Below are 22940 nucleotides of genomic sequence, written 5' to 3'. Positions count from 1 at the left end.
CTCTGATAAAGTCATATTCTCTCCAAATATTTAGACAAGAATCTCAACGGATTATAAAAAAGTGTGTTACGAAAAAGACAGATTCCAGGAGATTTGATGCATATTTTTTCTTAAAAGGACCATGGTTCTTCATCTTATTTCATGTCTTCTATGATAAGGGAACAACAAGGCTGAAGATTGATGCTTTTCTTTTCCTAAAGGACCACGTTCTTCATCTTATGTCTTCTATGATCAGGGAACAACAAGGCTGACCTGTTAACTATTCACAGACTTTATTACCAACCGAAATACAACAAATTGCATTATGAAATCTGCACCGGAGTTCATTAATTAAAACTACTGATCCACAGTGAAAACAATATCCGTCATTTAGAAAAGTATTAGCTTTCTTGGAAGATTTGTTTCAATGTAGTTAAAAATCACTTAAAACATACACACCCCCCAAAAAACAAAAGGAGAGGAAAAAAAAACAAAAAGAAAAAAGAAAAAAAAAGTGTGTGTGCGCTGATAAAAATGACACACTGGCAGTAAAACCAGACATGAATGGCTATAAGCAGATGTTCTTTCAAGAATAGATTTGACATGTTAAGTAATGAGCTCTGGGAAATATCCAGCATTTGATTATTACTCTGTTTTACCCCAGATTAATGTGACTGAGAACCAATCTGTCATGACTGCAGTACCAGTGAGCACAGATCGCTAACCCTGACGCGTCCTAAGGAATACATGAGCTACATCAGCACCTCGATGCAGGGGTTCAGACAGAAAGCTACACCTCTAATGGGCTGCTGCTTCATCAAAACAAGCAAGAGAAAACAGGCTGCTATTATAGATGAGAGAAATAGGCTGCTATTATAGATGAGCTCGTTCAGGGAAAATATGACTTTAGTTATGTTGTGTGTTTGAAAAAGGCTCCTTTGAGTTATAAAGGCTTTTGTGAAAAGCCTTAAAATTCATTGCATAGTTGAAGGGGTTTAGCTGTCTATAACAATATATGTAACACAGCATAAGCAGACTGTGTTGATCAATATTAAGTTTGCAAATAGCACAGTTTAAGAAGTATTAATGTATTATGTTACTTAATTTTATCTATTTACATTTGTACAAAGTAAAGCTTTCATCTTACCCTTTTTGCATATATGAACCATTAACCCATGAAGCAATCTTTTTTTTTTTTTTTTTTACATAAATATCTACAATTGTCTTCACTTCAGGTCTGAAAGAGCTTTTTATGGTTGACACTGGTGGACTGGTGGTGGTGGTGGTTTGTTTCTGGTCAAATCGTTCAGATGGACATCTTGTTCTTCAGTTCATATTTTGACATTTTTAAGCTAGAAATAAAATATAGGGTAGGAGACACGAGGAACATCATGGACTTGGCTAAAAGATCTGGAAAATTTCAACATATAATATACAAAAAAAACATTTCAAAATCTTTGCACTCAGGTCTATACATATGGTACAGTGGGTCACATCCCCAGTCTGTATCAATGACTAGTAAGAAGGTCTCTAGGTTATGTTCATTTACAACGCTCTGTCCCTCTTGCTCCGGTTTTTAGTGAGCCTCGCTCAGCTTATCGAGCTTCAATGTCCTTGAGGGTGTGAGAGGGAGGCCTCTCTCTCATCTCTGTTGACAGAGGAGTAGTCCTTCTGGGAGACCCAGGCCGAGGTCCCAGAGTAGAAATAAGAGGTGGAGGGGCACTGAGAGCTGCTGTGGGGGGCGTTTTGTTGAGGATGCCGTTTTGGTGTCCCGTTGGGGGACTGACTCTGGGGTAGTGCATGCTAGGAAGTCCTGGCGTGATGAGGCTTGGGTGAGGCAGGTGCCCATCCAAGGCTGCAGGGTGAACTGAGTGCAGGCGTGCATGTTCATAGTCCTCTCGGAGCATGTGCAACCGCTCCCTCTCATCCAGGTGGTTGCCCCTCTCGTGCTCACGTCGAGGGTCTACGGAGAGAGGGTGGTGGTGATGGTGGTGGTGATTGTAGTCGTGGGGTTCCCGATCCCTGAATGACCTGTCTGCTTCGTACAACCTCGGCGCAGAAAGACGGTGAAGGGGGTCGTTTCTTAGCAAAAAGTCTCTGCCCAGGGGGTCTCTCCGATGAATATCTAGCTCTCTGTAGGGATCTCTTAAGGGATCTCTCATTGGATCCCAGTGGAAAGAAGGATAGGGGAAACGTTCTCCACCAGGAATCGGGCTAATTCCCATAAAAGGGGTCATCATGCGAGTCCTATCCAGGCCACTGATGCTGTTCATGTGATGTATACCAGTTACACCTACAGTCATGGGCATAGACACTAAAGGACTTGGATGGACATTCGATGTAGATATAGGTGGTGGCTGATCAGATGACCTATGAGTCTGAGGTCCCTCAGGTTGAACGTCATGGTCTTCCTTTCGCTCCTCCTTCACTTTGACTTCATTGCTTTTCTTGGGGTTCTCATACGCCGGCTCGGTCTTCCTCTCGGCCTCACGGTTTGAAGTACTGTTAGGCCTGGTGCTTTCCACAACGGGGGGCCTAGCATAGGGTGAAGGAACCCTGGGCATTTGCTTAGATTCTTCCACCACACGGCTTTCATGGCTCAGGCCTTCTTTCTCCGTAATGTAGTTGTCCTTCACCTTGTGCTCTTCAACGCTGATTTCCTTCCGCGATTCGGAGTGATCCCTCTCTCGTTCTTTGGGCTTCTCTTTTTCTCGACCCTCGGGATTCAGATGGCTCCTGATCTGCTCACTTGAGCTGCGATTATGGCCGAGGGAGTTTACTGGATGGATAGGTGCTGGCGAAGGATGGCTGGAGTGTCTTTTCTCAATGCTCTCCCTAAAAGAACGAAGTGTAAAAACAAAGGCATGAGAAACTGCAAAGACAACAAAGCATCCAGGATGTCTGACTTCATACTTCTTGCTTTACAGAAAGCTACTAACATGCACCATTAAATGCACTGTTCCTTTTGCACACCTACAACACCAGAAGAACATCCCATCTCTGAAGCTAGGCCTACTCTCTTATCTTGGCCTCCAAGAAGAAAAAGCCCAGAGCTGCTTTGCAAATGATGTGATTGAGATTTCAAACACAGAAGCCCACAGACGGTTCCCAAGGGACTCTCGTTCTAGTACATACATTTCTAAGGCAATGGACTTAATTGTTTGCAAAGAAGAGAGTGAGGAAAATAAAAACATATCAATTTTATCTGAAAAAACTGAAGTAACTAAATCCAAACTACATTATTGGTAACACTTTACCTGAATCTTCTACTAAGAAAACGTTAGGGAAAATAGATGTCATTTTGTTCAACTGGACCTTATAAACATTTCTAGACCTATGTACATTACTAATTCCTTGTCTCATCTCTATTCTCTTCCACCTTCTACCTTTTCAGTTTACTTCTCCTATGCAGTTTACTTCTTAGAACTGAAAACAAAGCTTCTCAAGACACCAGCAGTGACACTGATCATCCACCTCTCTGAACAGGTAGAGATTTCTCTATGTGTCCAATGACCTCACTGTGTTTACACAGAGGTGGCCATCATGCCTAGATCATTTGCTGACTTCCTCAGCAGAGATCAGTCTACCCCAGATGCTCCATTACTCAAGTATCTTTGCAAATATCTCCTCTCAGTTGCTCTTCAGATTACCAACCCTTTCCCCTTTCCAGGGCAGAGCAAGCAGAGTAAGGATGGGACCAATGCTTCTCCCTGACAATGGTAGATCTCAAAATACTGTGAATTCATTCTATCTTTCAAATGTATTTGTGTCGCAAAAAAATTAGAGAGTTATCACCTTGCAATGGACAACAATCTAAACATACAAATGGATTTCATACTAACTATTTTTGGAAGCAGTGCTGACCAGGAGTTGTTATGGGGAACACTGAGTAAAAAAGCCTTCCTGGTTAAAGTGAATCAATTTCATAAAGCAAATCTGATTCGTCAGTTCCAGGGATTCTAACTGCTCACTAATTTCAACTGGTCTCCGGGATAGAGTCTATCCATAAAGACAGCTCCAGATATCCACATCCAGTGCCAGACACGTGCTGTTTGCTGAGCATGGAAATTCTGCTCCTTCACCTCTACAATTTCTCCTACCTACTTTTTTTGCTGAGCTAAACTGCATTATCTACTCGCAGATACTTTTGCATGGTGGAACTGCAGAAAGTTATCTTTCATAAGACAACTCTCATTATAATCTCACCAGACACATCTTTTGCTGTGTCTAGACTGAGTTGTTGAAGCTGTCATTTTATGGGCCATGTCTGAGAGACCTCCAAGAATCCAGAATGTAACTGCTAGAAAACATCTGTAACGTGGTGCTTTCAGTATGAGAACTGCCTAGTCTGCACTGACTGCCAACTGACTCCTTGGTATCAGGTTCTGCTTTGACTGACTGAGCCCTCAACAGTCTGAAAATTGTGTCCTGGTTCTAATTTCCCTACTCTTGTTTTTCACTAAAGTTGAGATCATTAGATTTAACAGCTTCCAGATTTGGACACACTGAGAACAGGGCAAAGCACTCCAATGAAAGTTTCTCAACATGAAGACTCCAATCTTTTACTTTCCTGGGCAAGCACTGGCTTGTGGACTCTGCGACACCTGGTCTTTTATTTATTTTGTCCAGGGCACCCTCAGTTGTTTTATTTCACTAGGTGAGCTTATTGAGCCCTTTTGTTGATACTCAATCCACTTTCTATGTAACTAACATTTAGAGAAGATAACAAGCATGTTCCATAACTAAAGAGAAACATTGCAACCCAAATAACATATTCCTTTGCCAATTGCATCCTATTCAATTACACTGGTGGCATTAATTCAAGAGGTTATTGATTATACAGCTCACTTAAGTGAGCTCCATGTAGTTCAGTGGTCAGAGAGGGAATAATTTCTTGTCAGATTTGCTAAGGGCTCCTTTGGTGAATAATCTGGGAAAAGCTCTGAGCCTCTGTCTCTACAAAGAAGAAAATGAAAATCATGTCCTCAAATCAACTCACTAGTAAGTAAGGTATGTTTTGAGGCTGTATGCTGCACTGAAAGATACTGAGTATCTCATCCCATGTACTTTGCCTCACTTATGTTGGGTTGGTGAGTTTCTTAATGCTCTAGGATTACACCCACTTAAATGTTATTACTAGAATGGAATTGCTCAGTGACATCTTTTTAATAAAATACCACAGAGAGGAACAAACCCCAGTTTTCACAGTAGCTACTTGTACTGGGGTTTTTATCCCCTAATGCTGGTCTGGAATATGAAAATCCTCAAAGCAAAGAAAACCATCCCCCAGGAGAAAGCAGGGACTGTATCAGGACATTGCAGTGTAACCCCCCAGCTACCTCTGCACCTAGGAAAGGTTCATGGATTTCTATTTCTAGGTTTCCTATTATCTAAGCTATCTTGAGGGATTTCCTTATCTCGGTCTAGCTGGGAGGGGGCTGTGGTGCACTGGCCATACAGCTTATCCAAGAACAGGGATTCACTGCACCCCTCTCTAACACCAATCTTAGATGGGAAAGAGCCAAGCTATGAGGCATCTAAGGTACCTTTCCACTGCTAACAGAAGAAATCTAGATGAATGCTTTTGGCAAGACGGCTGATAAAGCTAGACCCTTGATGATAGGATGATTTTGAGATTAAATCATACCTCCAGGTGTGATTTCCAGTTAGTCCTGCTTGGGCAAATTAGTTTAAAGTAGGTAACAGAGATTGGGACCTCAACTAGAAAGCAGGGCTACATCCTCACCCTGCTGGATGCCACTGAAGATAAAGAATAGGAACGAGAGGCTCACAAACTACTCCAGGCATTAAGCTACATAGGGAGCACATCTCCAGGAAGGGATTCTCAGCATCTTCTCATACAGGCAACAGTGTGAGCATGCTGCAAAGTAGAACTCTTCAAAACCACACAGATGGATGCACAGCAACACTAGATTGGTGAAAACATCGTTGTGCTAAACTGGAAGCCATAATTGTGCAGAAGAATGAGGTATGAATGATGCTGACTTTTAAGCTCTCAAATTATTGAAAATAAATATGTTCTGAGCTATGGTATGGAGTTCAGGCAGTGCCAAAGCATCTTGCAAGGAATGTATTTTGGAAAGGGATTTTCTTCAGCAGGAACACTTCATAAGAAAACAACACAACAGCAACTGAAATAATCCCAGAATTCTAAAGACTCCCCATGTCATTAGTAACTAAAATGCTTTGCCATTCAAGCCAGTAAAGTTACTCACATGCTTAAACATTTTGCAGGGCAGAATCCCCAATTTGTAGCAGCAATTTATTTTGAAGCATTAACACCAGACATGAAAATAATGAAGCTATGCTACCAAACAGAAATATTCCAAATGGAAAATGTAGGTGAAAAAAATCTGTAGTTTGACTTGCTCTTCACATTTTACACCACCACAGGAAAGCTCTTAAATGTTTTGGTTTCCAAATATCTAATGTGTTAGCATAACTTCTTTTAGAGAAGGCTACTAAGGCCTGTGTTTGGGTTAGTGACAGAGAAGTCAGAAAAGCACATCTCCTAAATATTCTTTTATGCTAAAAAATTAGACAAAATATCCATTATGTAGTAAAGTAATGTGCAAACTTAACAGGAAAGCCATTAAGCCACCACTGAAAAAAACAGCTGAAATTAGCCTCTCTATATTTTTTTCAAGGAAGGCATGACACTTGCTGAATGGCAAATTCTTCTAATTTGGTCCTTAAATGTTAAGAGGAATTGTTATTGAGTTAACTGTATAATGGGAACAGTCCTGACAAAAAAATATATGACCAGGTTTTATTTTCCATTAACCCTTCCCAGCCTGGACATGTTAGTGTGCAAGTCCATGTACACCTGTGCCTGAAGGTGTGTAACAGCAGTGCATGTGTGTGTGGCTTCCTTTTTTTGGGTGGGAGGGATTAAGGTTTATTTAGTCAACTGCATGCACTGAAACATACTGTGGTATTGGAAGGTGACAGACCTGATACACTTTAGAGTGATGCAATTTTACAGCTGTTTCAGTGGTCCCTCTGGTCAGGCCATTTCTGAAGAGGGAGGTTGTGTCATTTGCTTTGTAGATAGGGTCTGATTTATGAAGCCATTCAGGTAATGGAAAGTGCAGATACATGTCTGATGGACTTGATAATCATTTTTTTCACCCTGTCAGGCACCTATCTACGCATTAAGTCTGCAAAAGACCTGTGACAATGTGACCCACAAGTCAGGGTGTGGGTCTGATTCTGTTCTCACTTGACACTGCCTGACTTATGCCTCCAGCAAAGCTCCTTCAGGCGAAGTGCAGTGCAAGTGAGAAGAGAAACAGATGCAGGAGGACACACCTGAGTTAGAAACCAGCATCCTCCATGGTACCCTGCGGCAGGCAGCCATGGCGTCAGCTCTCCAGGCGCCCCTCTGCTGAAGCTCTGGTTTAACCATGTGCCAGGCTGGGAAGGGTTAAAAGCGGAACAGAGCCCCAAGCTTTGAACTAGACAATTCTTGGAAGTGTTCTTTCGTACCTTTCTTTGTCATCTTTACTAACAGATGAGTCTCGTTTATCTACATCTCTATCTCTGTCATGAGCTGCAGCAGATGAACTGCGCTCCAGCTCTCCTGGCTTCAGCCAGGGCGGAGGGGTCGGGAACGAAGGAGGAGTTCGGTGCAGTCGGTTCCAGGGCTCGTGAGGGTTGCTAAAGCTCTGCATACTGGGGCCATCCTTGTGGCCGAACATTGAGTTGGGTGCTGAAATGGTGAAGTGGAAAACAAAAAGGTTTAAGAAAAAGGTATGCTCTAGTGAAGGTACTTACCAAAAAAACTTTTACAGCACTCAGAGTTAAAATGAATACATATTATTGGGAGCTGGAAAAGGAAAGGAAATTAACAGAGATTCATTAGAGGGTCTCATTCCTAAAAATGGGCAGGCATCTGACAGCTGTTTTAATTGGAAAGGGAAATGCTGTGGATAAAATTGACGGGGGATGAAGTAAGGTAGAAGTGGCAATGATCCTTATTCCAAATATTTTGGAGACACCAGGAAATGACCATTATTTCGAACTATAAATAATGGAACTTGTTGCATTTGATCCTGAACCAAAGCACAAGGATATGCGACCAGAATCATGCCAGATTTGAAGCATGGAGAAAGAGAGTGTTTTTTCTAAGGATGATCATTTGTGACTGGCCAAATCTAGAGAAATGTTGATGATCCTGGACAAATAGATGCAGGTTAGTGATCTTTGCCAGGCACATGTCCTGGCTTACTGGTGAGAAAGGAAAAGAACAAAAAAAATGTTCCCATCCACAGCTAAGGATGCTGCACACATCAGCGAGGTTTGAACATGCAACAAAACCAAATTTCACAAACTCCTTAGACTCAGGTACTGTTATTTGTTTTATGTTTGGTTTTTTTTTAATTACTGAATGATGCAATGGTGACATTTAGTACTATGTTCAACCCAGACTATTAGGAAAATCATTTCCTGATATATCAGAAAATCGTTAACTGATGTATCAGAAAATCGTTTACTGATGTATCAGAAAATCATTTACTGATGTATCAGAAAATCATTTACTGATGTGTCAGAAAATCATTAACTGATGTGTCAGAAAATCATTAACTGATGTATCAGAAAATCATTTACTGATGTATCAGAAAATCATTTTCTGACGACTAAAAGATGCTGTTATTTAGAAGAAATAGGTAGCTTTTCAAATTCCCATCTCTTAGTGGTCTACACAATTGGTACAGAAAGACAGCAAATAGTCACCACCACTCTATGTCCTGCATTGCACAGCAAAGAAGTGAGAAGCAAAGAGGTTACTCACTAACTGTCGGGTTGCCGAGTCCCCCGAAGGCATTGCTGCCCACCGCAGTGAGCCCGCTGAAGGAAGCCGGTCGATTGAAAGGCTCTGCAAACCAACAGAAACAGCTGAAGCTGGCTGGCAGCTTGGGAACCATGGTGAAGCATTAGGATGATATCCAACTGCATTAAGCCTGCCTGAGAGCTCAGGCTGTGCCCATCGGGAGTTGAATGCCATCCTCCCGCTACACGGCAGTGATTGTGAGGCATAAACCCCCTGCTTGTTTTCAGTGACAGTTGTCTTACTAGAAAAACTTCTTCAATGGAAAACAAGATGTTAAAATATACATGGTCCTGAGGCTTCCACTTCAGCATAGGTAGCTACTTCATTTAAAACCTGCAAACACCTACATTTTTATGTCCTTTTATTTTCCTCCAATTCAATTCCATGTTTTTTCTCAGGAAATGTCCCTGGCTAGCAAGACTGTTATTAACTCAGGCAACTCTGCTCCTAAAGCCTTCAGGCCATGTCCCCTAAACCTTAGCCAGGATGTAAATAAAATGTCTTGTTATAATGACATGTCATGCTGACCTGAGCACTGTGTAATCCTTGGGATAGGTATTGCTAATGCTGTATGAAAACGTGGGCTGAAAAATACTGGACTAAGTTTTTGTAGCAGTTAAAGCACACAGGGTATAGATTAAGTCACATGGAACAAATACTCTTCTCTGTTTTGGAGAAATCTAAATAATTTTGATGAAGCTACTCCTGATAAATACCAGCACAGAGCAAAGGAAGTACAGACCAAGCATGTCCTATAGGTAGCTAACTGCAGAATGACAAACCTACACTGTCAGTCTCCTGCATCAATTTGGTGACCCTTCCAAATCCTTCTCTATGCAAACTAGAACATGAGCTTAAAGTTTTGATCTCAGATGCTTCTGTAGACAGCAGAACAACCACCTTACTAGAACATCAAGAAGTTTAGATGGGAAATAACAACATTCGGTAACTTGGGTGACTCCATTTTTTAATGCATATTCACTGATTTTCACTATGGCACATCTGAGGCCAGATCATAAGATATTAAAGATCTTTCCCACTCAAATGGGAAAAGAGCAGGAGTTAGGAAAATAAAAACCTCTATGAACTGAAGCCTTAAGGTGTTTCATTACACTGGTTACACACCAGACTACAGTGAAACCTTACCCTCTGCTCCTCTGACATCCAGCCTGCTTTCAAACCATGCTGCCAGCAACATTATTCTGTGCATTCAGAACTGCTACTTGGGTAACAGCTAAAATTAAATGGTTGAAATGTGCAATTTGTAGAGGTCAGGTAGGTAGCATACTCTAAGATACTCCATGAAGGAAACCTTTAATGGTCTCAATGGTCAGAGTGTGTTGCTTCTGAACTGTATTCACCATTAGTGGCAGAAAGAACGTACCTAAATGAGCAGCTGGGTTGAGGAAGTTGCTGTGGTGAGGTGGTGGGCCAAAAGGGGTGCCAGCTGGATGACCCCCACCTGCCAAAACAAAGCAAAAGGGGTGAATTCCTAGCAAGGGTTTGGAAAGAGACTTTCTGTGCTCTGGGTTTGACTCTCAGTTGTTAAATGGCAGCTCACGTGAGCAGAGGTTGCTGAACACTGGTGGGGGCTCTCAGGATAGGACAGTATGCAACTAGCAGCTGCTTTGCTAAACAGAAATTCCCAGTTAGAGTATAAAGGGCAGGGTGGGAATATTTCAGCACATTAAAAAACAGAAGAGCATGTAAAATACAGCTTACTTCCAACCTGTCATCTCCACAATGCATCCGACATCACTGGGGGAAGAAATACTCCTCCATTTACTACTGCAGGGCATTTCAGGATGGGCTTTCTTTGAAAGCATACAGAACTCTAAAATATTTATCAAACACACTGGTAGCCCCTGGCATGTCTTGCAGAGAGTTCATAAGCCAAAAGCATATGGGAAATTTCCTTTTAACCTGGCAAGGATTAGCATTTGAACAAGAATACCACAAGAAAAGGATTTCACTTCTCAGTACTCACTGGCTGTGGAGAAGAGAGTCGAGGGCCGGGCCAGGTCATGGGGGTGGTGGATGGCTCCAAAAAGGCTGGGGCCTGGTGGCCTGCTCAGAAATTCAGGTTTCAGGCCAAAGTCCAGCTTGTGTGGATCAGATTGCATCTGTTTCTGAAATGTAAAAACAGGGTTTGGAAGAGACTCTCCTAAAAGATAGCAGTAAAAGGCCCTTTCAGAATGATGTGAGTATAGCAGTTTATTTGTACTAACTGACATTTTAACAGGAATATTACTTTTTGGGACCTCAAGCATAGGTGCACAGCTGTTTTCCTGGAAGAGTTATCTAAGGCAGAGAGAGAAAATCTCAGGCTCCCAGGACACATTTCCTGCAAATTCCAACAGTGTTTTCACATCTGCTCAAATCCATCCCTCTGGAGCAAAGCATTTCAGCACAGACCTGACTTAAAGAACAAACATAAAAATCTTTGAAGAGGCCTCAGACACTTGCTTAGCTGTTAGAAAAGGTCTGTCTTAAAATAATAATAGCAAAGCTGAAGAGCATTGTTCATTTGGATCTGATCCCAGGTGGGCAGGCATGTTAAAAGCTGGGTGAAAGCATCCAGTGTAACAGGCACAGCTGCCAGCTGACCCTCTTCCATGGCAGGAATCCCTTGCCAGCCAGCCAGTTACAGCAGAGAACAGCCAGAGGACACCATAACCATTAATTTTAAATGTGAAGCTGCAATCAAGAGACCCTTGATGCAGTGTATCTTTCAGTGCCACTCTGACTGCCACTGAGCAAGTCAGGGGCTCAAATAAATCCAATTAAAGTATTTGAGTCTAACAAACTGAAATCCCATTTGGGCTGCTTGCATTCCCCATTCAAAGCACTCTGAGTTGCTGTCTTTATTTATAAAGTATGAGAATCAGCAGGCTTGCTTTCTTCTAGTGGGGCTGTCAGCCTGGAAAAGTGAAGGCTCGAGGGAGACCTTAGAACAGCCTTCCAGTACCTGAAGGGGGCCTGCAAGAAAGCTGGGGAAGGACTTTCTACAAGGGCTTGTAGTGACAGGATGAGAGGGAATGGCTTTGAGCTGGAAGAGGGGAGATTTAGAGTGGAGATTAGGAAGAAATTCTTTACAGTAAGGGTGGTGAAACACTGGAACAGGGAGGCTGTGGATGCCCCCTCTCTAGAGGTGTTCAAGGCCATGTCTGACAGGGTCTTGAGCTACCTGGTCTAGAGGAAGGTGTTCCTTGCACATGGCAGGGAGCTTGGAACTGCATGATCCTTGAGGTTGCTTCCAACCCAAACCAATGATTCTATGAATCTGCTGAAGTAGCTGAATTGTAAATGATCAGTGGATGAAGGGTGGGCTCTCCTTTGTGCCATGTACTCATTGTATCAGTCTCTACTTCAGTAGTTTTATAGAATGGAAAGGAAAACCAAATTCCCAATTACCTGTGCTGCCAGAACTCCCTAAACACAGATTGCTGATTAATTGTGCAGGTCAGCTGAAAGGATTTACAAATGTGTAACACTGAATCAGACCTTAACAGTAATTCTGGAGCATGTCACGCTTTATAAATCAGTATTTAATACTGTGCCAGCTCTGAGGACAGACTATTACAGTGATATAAATATGCATATTAAAAAGTTATGAGCAAGTTAATGTGCATGCCTAGTAGCTGCTTTTCAAGTAACATGTCTAGTGGCTATGAGAATAATAAAACAAAAAAGAGGAGGGGTAAAATAAAGGCTTTATCTAGTGCTAAAACACCACTTTTTCTAGTGGGCATGGAGGTGTTGGGTAGAAGGTTGGACTCTTATGATTCATAGAATGATTTGACTTAGAAGGGACTTTAAAGATCATCTCCTTTCAACCCCCCTGCCATGGGCAGGGACACCTTTCACTGGAGAAGACTGCTCAAGGCCTCATCCAACCTGGCCTTGAACACCTCCAGAGAAGAAGCATCTACAACCTCCCTGGGTAACCTGTTCCAGTGTCTCACCACCCTCACTGTAAAGAATCTTAGAGGTCTTTTCTAACTTTTATGAATCTATGATTCTATAATGCTTTGAAATAATAGTCTGCAAGGATGTTGAAATGGAAAAGGTTAAAAAGTTAAGGTCATGTCTTCCAAGAAAGCAACACTGTAATGCTTTAATAATTAAAAAAACTTCAGAAAATACAGATGCCTTAGCTGAAGCCTTTGTACCAGATTTTTATGCCATGAACTCTTTTTCTTCTTCTTTTTAACAACCAAGTTACAAACTTCTGACAGGAATTTCTCAGAATGGCAGAAGCTGGGTGAAACTTTTAATAGCAGCCACATGAACGGTGCTGCTCTAAATGATGAGAAAAAAAAATAATCCCCTGTCTGAAGAGGAACAGGACTAGCATGGATGTGTTAACAGAGGTTTGAGTGTCTTGGTTTACCTTAAAATAGTACCCAAGAAAATGGAACAGATTTCTTTTATCCCCATATGCTGTTCAGGAGAACATCTCTCTTGATAATCCTTATGAATGTATTTAAGTCCAGCAAATGTGTCATACCTTAACTGAGAGCCCACTAAAGCAGTGTAGATGTCTGCACTAATTTCATGGCATGTTAGATTGGACCACAAGGTCTCTCCTGAAAGACACAGGGCCAATTATGAAGCATAAATTCTCTCTTGAATCCAGGCCAGCAATACACTGGTCAGTCTAAGGAGTGTAAAATTGCTTTGTGCCCAGAGCTGGTATGCAGTCCTGGCTTTGGCTGAGGAATTCCCTAGGTGTGCAGACAGGTTACAGAGGTCTGAACTGTGGCTTGGTGCAGAGGTATAGGCAGGCAAACAGCATCCACAGCTGTATGCAATTTTTCCCAGGGTCAGGAAGGTTGTGTTTTAAAGGTTCTATCTTGCCTGCTTCTTCAGTGTCTGCTCTTGCCCTCTGCAAGCAATTACTAGGCAGGCCAGATAGTTACCAATTCTTCCTTACTTTGCAAGCAGTCTGGTGGCACTGCATGCACACCTTCAAACTCTTGAGTAGATATATTCTATTCCCTGCTCTGTGGCCAGGCAGCATCTTCAGCTTGTGCAGAACAAAAAGGCACTTTCACAAACTTAGGCATACAGGAGAAATCCTTCTGAATGAGGCTTCAGTTAAAGATTTCACCCTTGGGGAAGACTTTGTTCCCATGTGGGGAGTGACAGCCCACGGGGACATAAACCAACTCTCCCTGCTGACTGTAGACCATACCTAATCTTTTGACTGAAATGAGATAGTGAAATACATTTCCCAATTATTCTCAAAATTATCATCATGCACAGCTTCAAAAAGCCAAGGAATATCCTCCTTTCCTATACTTATGGCCTTTATTCCTCTTTTTTAACATGCAGTGTAGAAAAGTAGTAGGTAAAAGAATGTCTGCATGAAAATGGCATTTACTGTCAGTTATAAATACACTACTATGACCTATCTCTGAATATCAAATCAAGGAAGATTCAAAGGACATAGATAGCCTGGGAATAATAATTTCATTTCAAGAAAATACCTTTTCAAAAAAAAAAAAAAAAAAGGCCATCTAACTCTCTAGGTCTATAATCTTGTCTTTTTGATAATGGGAAGATGAATGAAGATCACTAGCAGGGGAAACATAAGGAAGCAGAGAAGAGAGATATGTCTACTGCAGCAAATTAACCTGTCAACCTTGTTTAAAAGGGTTATTTTTAAACTCTATTAGCTACAGTTTTTAGTAGCTGTTCAACATCTTCATATTCTTCTACCACTACCTTCCACTATTCAGCTGCATTCATAGACAGCAAAGAGCTCTGGACTTCTTGTTAATTTTCCTTTCTAACACAAGCTCTTGACTCCTGAAGTATGAGTATGAGCAGAAAAGAACACCAACCCTTCCTGACTTGCTGAAAAACCTCAGGAGCAGCACAGAATTTTCAGTGAAAAGAACAATGAAAATATTGTAAAGGGAAAGAAACCTTCTTCACAGATCCCATCAGCAATGAAAAGAATTAGTTAAAGTAAAAATGGGCATAACCTATTAAATGAATAAAGGATTTTTCCCTGACATGTTTCAGGCCACGGCCCCTTACCCTTAAAGTCTTAAAGCATGTACAACAAAGGAAAGATTCCCACCCCTTTACCTTTGGTGCAGTGAGACAGTGTCTGGATAGCATGACTTCATCTGAGAGGCTGTGTCTGCCTCACCAGCCCAGACACCCACAGGTGCCAACCTCCAGCTACAAGAGGAGTTGTGAAAAGACTGATGGTAGCCTGAGCAGTCACATTGGATAAAGCATCTTAGGGATAAGAGAAAGATTCCCATGCTCTCTTCTGTCCAAGAACATTCACAAGAAGAATGGGATACATGTGCCAAGCTTCTCCAGACTTAAAAAAATTTGATCTTGATATGTTGGTATCTTCAGCCTTAAATAAAAGCTCACAGGCACACCCATTTAGCCCCTCCTACCTACAAACTGGTTGTTATCACCTCAGACCTGGTGTCCTTACTCCAAGGCATCACAGACATTGCTGAGACTCTACCTTTAGGTTTCACTATGAAATGGAAGGTTATGCTGTAATGCTCCAGATAGATGTGTGTGTACATACATGCACATTAGCTGTGCCACACAACTGCTAACAGCAAGAGGCAAACTCTTCCTCTCACAGCTTTGCTCTGTGCCATTCATCTCAAATTGAGGTGTGAAAAAGACTGACCTTGACTTTCTGTTGGTGATGGTATATCTGCCAGGCGATGTGAACGTGCATAGCACACCACTTCCCAGGTTTCTGGAAAACACAAAGGGATATGACATGAATCAGTACCTTTCAAAACCCTGTGATGCTTTATTCTAGCTCTAGCAACTTTTGCCAATCCTCAGCCCACTCTATTTTCTCTAGGAGATCCCCCATGCCAAGACAACCGCAAGCCAAGAGTCTCCCTTCGGTGTCTTCCCTCTCCACCCTCTTGGGAAACCAGACATGAAAAGAATTTGCCCTTTGCTAAGAAGTTTATCTGGAAATCCAGGAACAGTCTGGTCTCTCTCCTCTCCAAATTAACTCAGGCTTTGGTTTTATGCTCTCTTGTAGTCTTCTGATGCCACTGGCTGAGAATGCAGCTTGTGTTGCTGAAATCAGTGGAACTGTCTCCCAGTCAGCAGCTGCTCTGCATAGCTGGGCTACTTCACAACTGTACATTGAGTTCATTTCTGAATGTGCAGCTATTCTAAGACCAGCCTTTCCATCAAAAGATGATAATGAAAGCACTTTGAAAGATCACTCTGCTTTTCAAAATGCATCTGACTCCCTGCATATAATTGCTGGTCTGTACCTCCAAAACTCTGGCTCATAAATATACTGAAAAAAATGGAAGTCAGTCAATTCACTCTGTTTGGTAAGGTTCCTGGCATCCTTCCTGTCACCATGCTTTTAAGCCATGGGGAGGAGAGAGGGAGGAAAGAACCAGAGTGCTATTCAGATTTTCTTTTTGATTTTGTACACCATTTCCAGGACATCTTAACTGAAAAAGACTCATCCAGGATATACCTTCTCTAATTTTGTCATTTAGGGGTCTGTAGTTAACTAGAAAACTACTGCTTCCTGCTGATTTAAAAATACCACAGGAATTCAAGCTATTCAAGCTACTGGTAATTTACATGCTTCACAAACCACAGCATATGGTCTGCCTTCTGTTTCCAGGTGTGTATCACCCAACAACCAATACACAAAAAATCCAAACCTCAGCTCACAGAGGTACTCTCCTCAAGTCAAGCCTTTTGCTTACTCCCAGCAACTGGCTGTGCTAATGGTTAAAGAAGTTCACTTGGTTGGGTCAGTCAAAACCTAGACCTTCTTGAACACTCTGAAAAACCCCTTTTGGACCATGGGAAGACCGGATCTTTTGATCCTGATTTCTAAACTGTTCAGTGTTTGACATGGATTGTCTGGCTATACCTGACAGTGAGGTACTTGGGTAGGAAGTGCCACACTGAATAACACTGGAAACACACAGTGGATAATGCAAAGCAAAATCCTTCAGTCTGTTGTGAAGTGGCAGGGGATCACTGGCAGGGTAGGTCTCTGAGATTTGGCTCAGTGTGCTAGAAGGATTATCAATATTTAACCTCTAGTAGTCATGCTCTGGGGTTGAATGAGAAGAACAGAAAAATTCTAGCTTTCCAACCCTGTGTTCTGCTTGCATGACCACAAGATGCCTGCTAAGGACTGACCATGCTGCTCACCCACACAGTGTAAGGCACCCAAGGTGAAACACTGCACTGCCTTACAATTAGTCTGCTGCTTTAACACAGTGGGGACTGAGATGAGCTTGACAAACTGTATCACAAGAAGATTTCTTACCCTCAACATGGGCCTGAACGGATCTGTCAACTGTGAAGAAGAAATGACAGCTTGGTTACATGCCTGTCACTCAAACAATTGCTTTAATTAACAAATTTGTATTGCTTCATTAAGAGATGAAATTAAAATGTTATCATTTTACTTTCAAATGAAGCTCTTTCAGATAATAATTAGTCCTTAGCCTCCATATTTGAGCTGGTTCCCCTCCCCCCATGGCTGTTGTACCTAAGTGTTGACAAGCAACTAAACAAGCCTCACACAGAGCACTCTGTCCTCTGGCATCTGCATTAATTTGTTGATTTAATGCTACAAAAATGGCTGGTTAACTGCTTTGAAGAAAAACACAGATCTATCCTTTGGGCAAACTTCTGTTCTCATCTTTCAAAGCTGCTTGGCTCTCAGAAGACTGGATAGCAGACAGGGACCTTTTTTCACAGGCTTGATCCCATGAATTAGGTTGGAACAAGCTGGAAAGGTGTTTCTGAAGCCAGTGACTCTGTCTGCTCCACAGCTATGCCATTAGGTCCTTGACTTGTACATTCAAATAGCCATCACTGACTGACTGCTTTTTTCTCTGTCACAACCTGGCTTTGACTTAAATATTTTCCACTCTGCAGCAGTATAGACCCCCAATTTTCTCCTTTTTTTTTTTTCTTATGTGACCTGCTTTTTTGATGGGTGGGGGAGTAGATTATTTCCTTATTCTCCTTTTTTTCCCTCAGTTTCATCAATTAATACTGGAAAAGAAATCCAATGCATTGAGTACTTCTCATTTGTGTTGGATTTTCTGCTTTGAAATGCAATGCTAAAGGAGATTTATAGGTGTGAGAGGTACTTTGCAGACGCAGTGATGGCACAATCCATCATTTCGAAATAATCGAAACTACACTGCAAGATGAAAGAGAACACAAAGCTCAATGGCATAATGATGGGAGCCTCTAGTTACCTTTTCAATCAGATAAATAAAACTCAAAAAATTGTGGTTCCTTTTGGTATAAAGCTCAACTAGAGCACCATTTCAGAGCAAACTGAAGTACTGCAGCTTGGCATAACCCAAAGAAAACAGCTTCGCTGTACTTAAAAGGTTCAGCCATACCACAGCATGGACTTTTAAGGAGAACTCCTCATTGCTTTTGTCAGAGAGTTCTGCTATAAATGTGACTGTGTATTAATTCAAACATACAAACAACCCAAGGGCATTCACAAAGAACAGAAAAAAAACCTAAGAGGCAAAGTGCTGAGCCAATAAATGCTGTTCACATAGGCCAGGACTCAAAAATCCAGAGGCGCCGAGTGATCGATAAAGTGCATCCGTATTTCACTGGTGCAATCAATGAGACAGCAACCAAGGGAATAACTGCCATTACCCACATTAAAAACAATTACAGAGTATAAATGTAAATCTTCAAGAGGTTTATACATGCCTACATCGAACTGGACTTGTATGCCTTTACCCCTGGCCTTGCAGGCATGCCTGCTGGCAGCAAGGAAAGAGCTCTTCCCATGTATAATGAAAGAGCTCTTCCACTGCACTTTACTTCTTTTGCCTTTGCTAGTGATGAACAGAAGTAAGGATCAGGATTTAATTTTTTCTTATACAATTGATCTCATCCTCATTGGCTTAAGCAGGTCAGAAGAAGCTCCAGTTTTAGGATGTTAATCTGGACATGGGGAAGATGGCAGCTCTAGCACTCAAGGTTTTCAGCTTAACTTGAGAAAAACAAACATTTTCTACAGACCCGTGGATCCTTCTGTAGAAGGGTGTGTGGGACAGTTCCAGGTCTGGCTGCAACATCAATAGGGTTGGAAGTCTAGAAATACCACAGAGAAAGACAGCATTAATGAGTGAGTAACACAATGCAAAGCAACTGAAAGAGAAAAACCATACTACTTTATTATTAACACTGCCCAAGCAATGAAGGCAAACTTTTTAAGGAGGAAAAGATAACCCTTATAATGCATTGAGGAATAAATGTATTACAATCTCCGTCTGCAAACTTTCATTGCTCACCAACTTCCCATTTAATCTGAAACATGAGAGAAGCGTGACTGTTTACACTGGGAAATCTTTTCACTATCACAAAGATGATTAGCAACATACTTCTGATATCACATCTAAAGTAGTATTTGGAGGACCAAGTTCATGCTCTACTGCTTATCAGTAATGTCATGGACTGGCTGAAACTGCCAACCTGGCTGCCAGAACACAGAACATGGATAATCTCTTCAATCTCAGAACAAGGATCTGAACTCTATCCTCAGCAAACTGTTACCACATCAGGAAAAAAAGCAACAGCCAGTTGAAAAAAAAAAAAGTAAAGTGTTTCCTATGATTTGAATGTCAATGTTCAGCTAATGTAACAAAATGAAGCTTTGTGAAAAAAATAAATAAAAATACTACATTTAGACAGAGCTTCTTCCTATGTTAAAATGAAGGAAAAAAGAAATCAGCTACAGTGTAACTAACAATTAAGTAACCCAGTTGTTAACAGCCTGATTACCATACATATGAAGAATTCCACTAATGAACTGCAATTTACATATTCAGTCATTACAGTGGATGGGCCAATTTAAGAGAGGAGGTGTCTTCTCCCCAGACATTTCAGTCCTGATTTCAGTCTTTAGTTGCAAAGACTGCAGACTACAGAACACAATTTCCTCCCACTTACAAATCAAGAGTGACTTCATGAAAACAAAAGAAAAACCCCAAACTCATCATATTTGTCTGAGCTATCACAAATGAGAGAGGACTAAATTTGTCTATTGCACCGTGGTGGAGCTGTGAGATAATTATGGAAATGAGTAAACAATAATGATCATGAGTTCTTCACAACTTGATTATGACATGACCTTACATTCATGTGTACAGAGAACTGAGCACATTGCTTCTAAAGTTAACTATGCTATTATATATATATATATATATATGTGGTTTTTAAATGCATGTAGATCTGAAGCTAATAAGAAATCATTTGTTTTTCATAGAATCACAGAATGATATAGGTTGGAAAAGACCTTCAAGATCATCAGGTCCAACCATTCGCTAACTCCACCACATCTGGTGCTAAACCACGTCCCTCAGCACCATATCTTTGTCTTTTAAAATACCTCTAGGGATGGAGAATTCAACCACCTCCCTGAGCAGCCTGTTCCTGTGGTTGAGAACACTTCCAGGGAAGCAGTTTCTTCTAATGCCCAACCTAAACTTCCCTTGGTACAACTTGAGGGCAGTTCCTCTTACAACTTCCTTTCAGGGAGCTGTAGAAAGCAGTAAGGTCTCTCCTCAGCCTCCAGACTAAACAATCCCAATTCCCTCAGCTGCTCCTCAAAAGACCTGGATAAAGCCAATTTGGAAAAAGCCAATTCTCCTCTGTGGAATTAGGCTGTATCTCGGATCTCAAGTGCTCCAGAACCTAAAGCTTAGGTTCTAAGCTAAAGCTTAGCCTAACCTGGCTCATCACCCCAGTGTACGCTGTATTTCTTACCTTGGGTTGAAATGCTCCTTGTAGAGAGCCAAAGGGGCCAGTTGGAGGAATCATGGGAGGAATACCTGATACAGCTGGAGGATAGGAGTGAAACAGCTGTAACAGAAAGAGAGAAGAACATAAATACAAGTGCACATCAAAACAAACACAGGAAGCTCAACAAAACAGAGAATGCACTCCCACACAGTATTAGGGAAATGGTACATGGAGAAAATTGAGAAGCACTGAAGAAGTGATCTTGTTGCAACAATGTTAGTTAGAGCAGTCAATGGAATGTTCACAAATGTCATGACATTTAGAGCTTAAAAGCAGTTCCAAAATCACAAAGCAGCAACCTCTCCCCTGGATTAGGCCATCATAGTATTAGACTTTTCTCCCAACTATTAATTTTCCAATTGGATAGAAGTTTGAAATGGCTACAGTTTGCAAACCATTTCTAGAGAAAAAGCAGAACGCAGAGCCAAATCAGACTCAGAAAACTACTGTTTAAGTATATTTAAAAAAGCCTTATGAGTTCTAGGATATTGTATCATTAAAACTCCATTAGTACCTTAGGTCTGTAATAGTGTCTGTAGGAAATGAGTAAAATATGCACAGCTCTTACTTCATTAGCCTGTCTGAGAGGATATCCTGCCACATCTAATAGTAGCAGAGAGCCAATCTGATTTGTTAAGAATTATTAGTTAAAGAAAACATTGAGGCAGAACCTCCCCAAAACCTCAAGAGTACTGTTTTTATAAAGACAGGCTACTAAGCATTAAAAAAAAATGCACATCTCCACTGACCTCACCACTCCCAATGTATCTGTTCTGAGAGAATACAGGGGGGGAAAAACAAACCAACAACTCCCAAGTGTTCCTGTACTAGTGCAGACAAACACAGGGAACCAAACAAGTAAACCATAACCTCCAAATCTTATCCCTCTCTCTGCTCCAGCTGTGAGTCTTTTACTCCTGCTGCAACACAGTCACCTGGCTCAATTCCCTGGAAAATGCTGAGATTGCACACAAAACTGCTTTCTGATAGCATCACACTTTCAGAGCATCACACTCCAAATACTTTCTCATTGTGAAGCCTCAGGATCTAAAGGGGATGGCTGCTAGCTCCACTGCTATTGCCACCCAAAAACCTAACAGGGTTATCTGGCTGATACACAGCTGATCAAACTCAATCTACTGTATGCTACTTTTAAGGTCAAAAGAAATGAGTCAATGGCCAACTGAACAGAAGCAGGACTGGGCAAAAGTGAAAGACTGGACATGCAGAGTGGGCACAAACACTAAGAAAATCAATCACATCCCAGAGGAAATCAGTCTCACAAAGTTTGGATGAATATTTTTATGCCAGGCATATGTATGTGTTTGTCTTAACTGGTTTTCCTTCCATTAGCTTATCTTGTAAGGCCATTTCATATCATATTCACTGAAAGCTGAGAAAATATTTCAGTCTTTTAGAGGTATCAAAATTTTTACTCTGTTTAAAAAGCACAGTATCAAGTCTCCTTTCATAAAACACTTTTATTGTTGTTTTTAATTCTATTTAATTTGGACTTGCTCCATTCAATGATGCAGAAAGCATTTTAGATTAGTTGATACTGAACTGTAGGCATTTGAGAAATCATTAAGAGAAGCATGTTCTCATTTACAGTAACTTTTAATGAGTAAAATGTGTTTTAAATCCCCCAGTGGCCTCTGCATTTAGTTATGTGTGTAATGGACTAATTCCAAATGATGGAAAGAGACATAATTTTAGACCATATTCTTCTACTGCTATTCTATTCTATCCATATTCTATTGTCTATGAGTAATACTAAGGAAAGCTTTCTTTAGAGTTTTATAATAACTGGTAAGTTAATTAAATGTGACCTTTCATCAAGGTCAAACTTAGTAATAAAATATATCCATTGTATCTCCAGGATCCCTTTGTATTGGTTAAATTCCTCCACCTTTCAAAATAATTCTTTCACAGTCAGTGATTCCTTTTTCTTCCTCTTTTTTTGGCAGCATTTTCCCCTTTTTGCTTTCTCCAGGGAACAATGCAGTAGTCACAGCTCTCCTGGGGCCAAGTGTAACACTGAACTGGATCCAGCTTTAGCTGGGGGTAAAAGTAATGCCTCACTGTGCTACATGCAGCAAGGCCCTCCCTCAAAGAAATGACTGCAAAATCAAAGATGTCAAGAAAGAAAACTGGTTTACATCTCTATATGAGCTTTGTCTCTTTTTCTAAAGTAGACTGATTTCGAGGAAACAGACCTTGATCTCCTGCACAGTTCACTTGCAAGCTTTAAAATCATGGCCAGCTTTTTTTT

The 22940-nt window shown here is 41.2% G+C and overlaps 1 protein-coding gene across 3 annotated transcripts in view; it reads right to left on the bottom strand.

Moving 5' to 3' along the window:
• Positions 1 to 1574: 1574 nt before the first annotated feature.
• AUTS2 (activator of transcription and developmental regulator AUTS2) overlaps positions 1575 to 22940 on the bottom strand; it is a 793740-nt gene continuing 772374 nt past the window's right edge. For 2 of the 3 annotated variants that reach the window (XM_054394316.1, XM_054394317.1), the window contains exons 11-19: positions 20633 to 20728; positions 18887 to 18958; positions 17148 to 17177; positions 15507 to 15578; positions 10821 to 10962; positions 10218 to 10295; positions 8795 to 8878; positions 7489 to 7711; positions 1575 to 2814 (exon numbers count right to left, since the gene is read on the bottom strand). In XM_054394316.1, the coding sequence (XP_054250291.1) occupies positions 1575 to 2814; positions 7489 to 7711; positions 8795 to 8878; positions 10218 to 10295; positions 10821 to 10962; positions 15507 to 15578; positions 17148 to 17177; positions 18887 to 18958; positions 20633 to 20728 (2037 nt within the window). The remainder of the gene's footprint in view (positions 2815 to 7488; positions 7712 to 8794; positions 8879 to 10217; positions 10296 to 10820; positions 10963 to 15506; positions 15579 to 17147; positions 17178 to 18886; positions 18959 to 20632; positions 20729 to 22940) is intronic. The other variant, XM_054394318.1, reaches the window with a different exon arrangement.

The sequence above is a fragment of the Indicator indicator genome, chromosome 30 (assembly GCF_027791375.1).
Source record: "Indicator indicator isolate 239-I01 chromosome 30, UM_Iind_1.1, whole genome shotgun sequence".
Lineage (NCBI taxonomy): Eukaryota > Metazoa > Chordata > Aves > Piciformes > Indicatoridae > Indicator > Indicator indicator.
The sequence above is the reverse complement of the archived record's forward strand: the minus strand, read 5'-3'. Positions and strand labels throughout refer to the sequence as shown.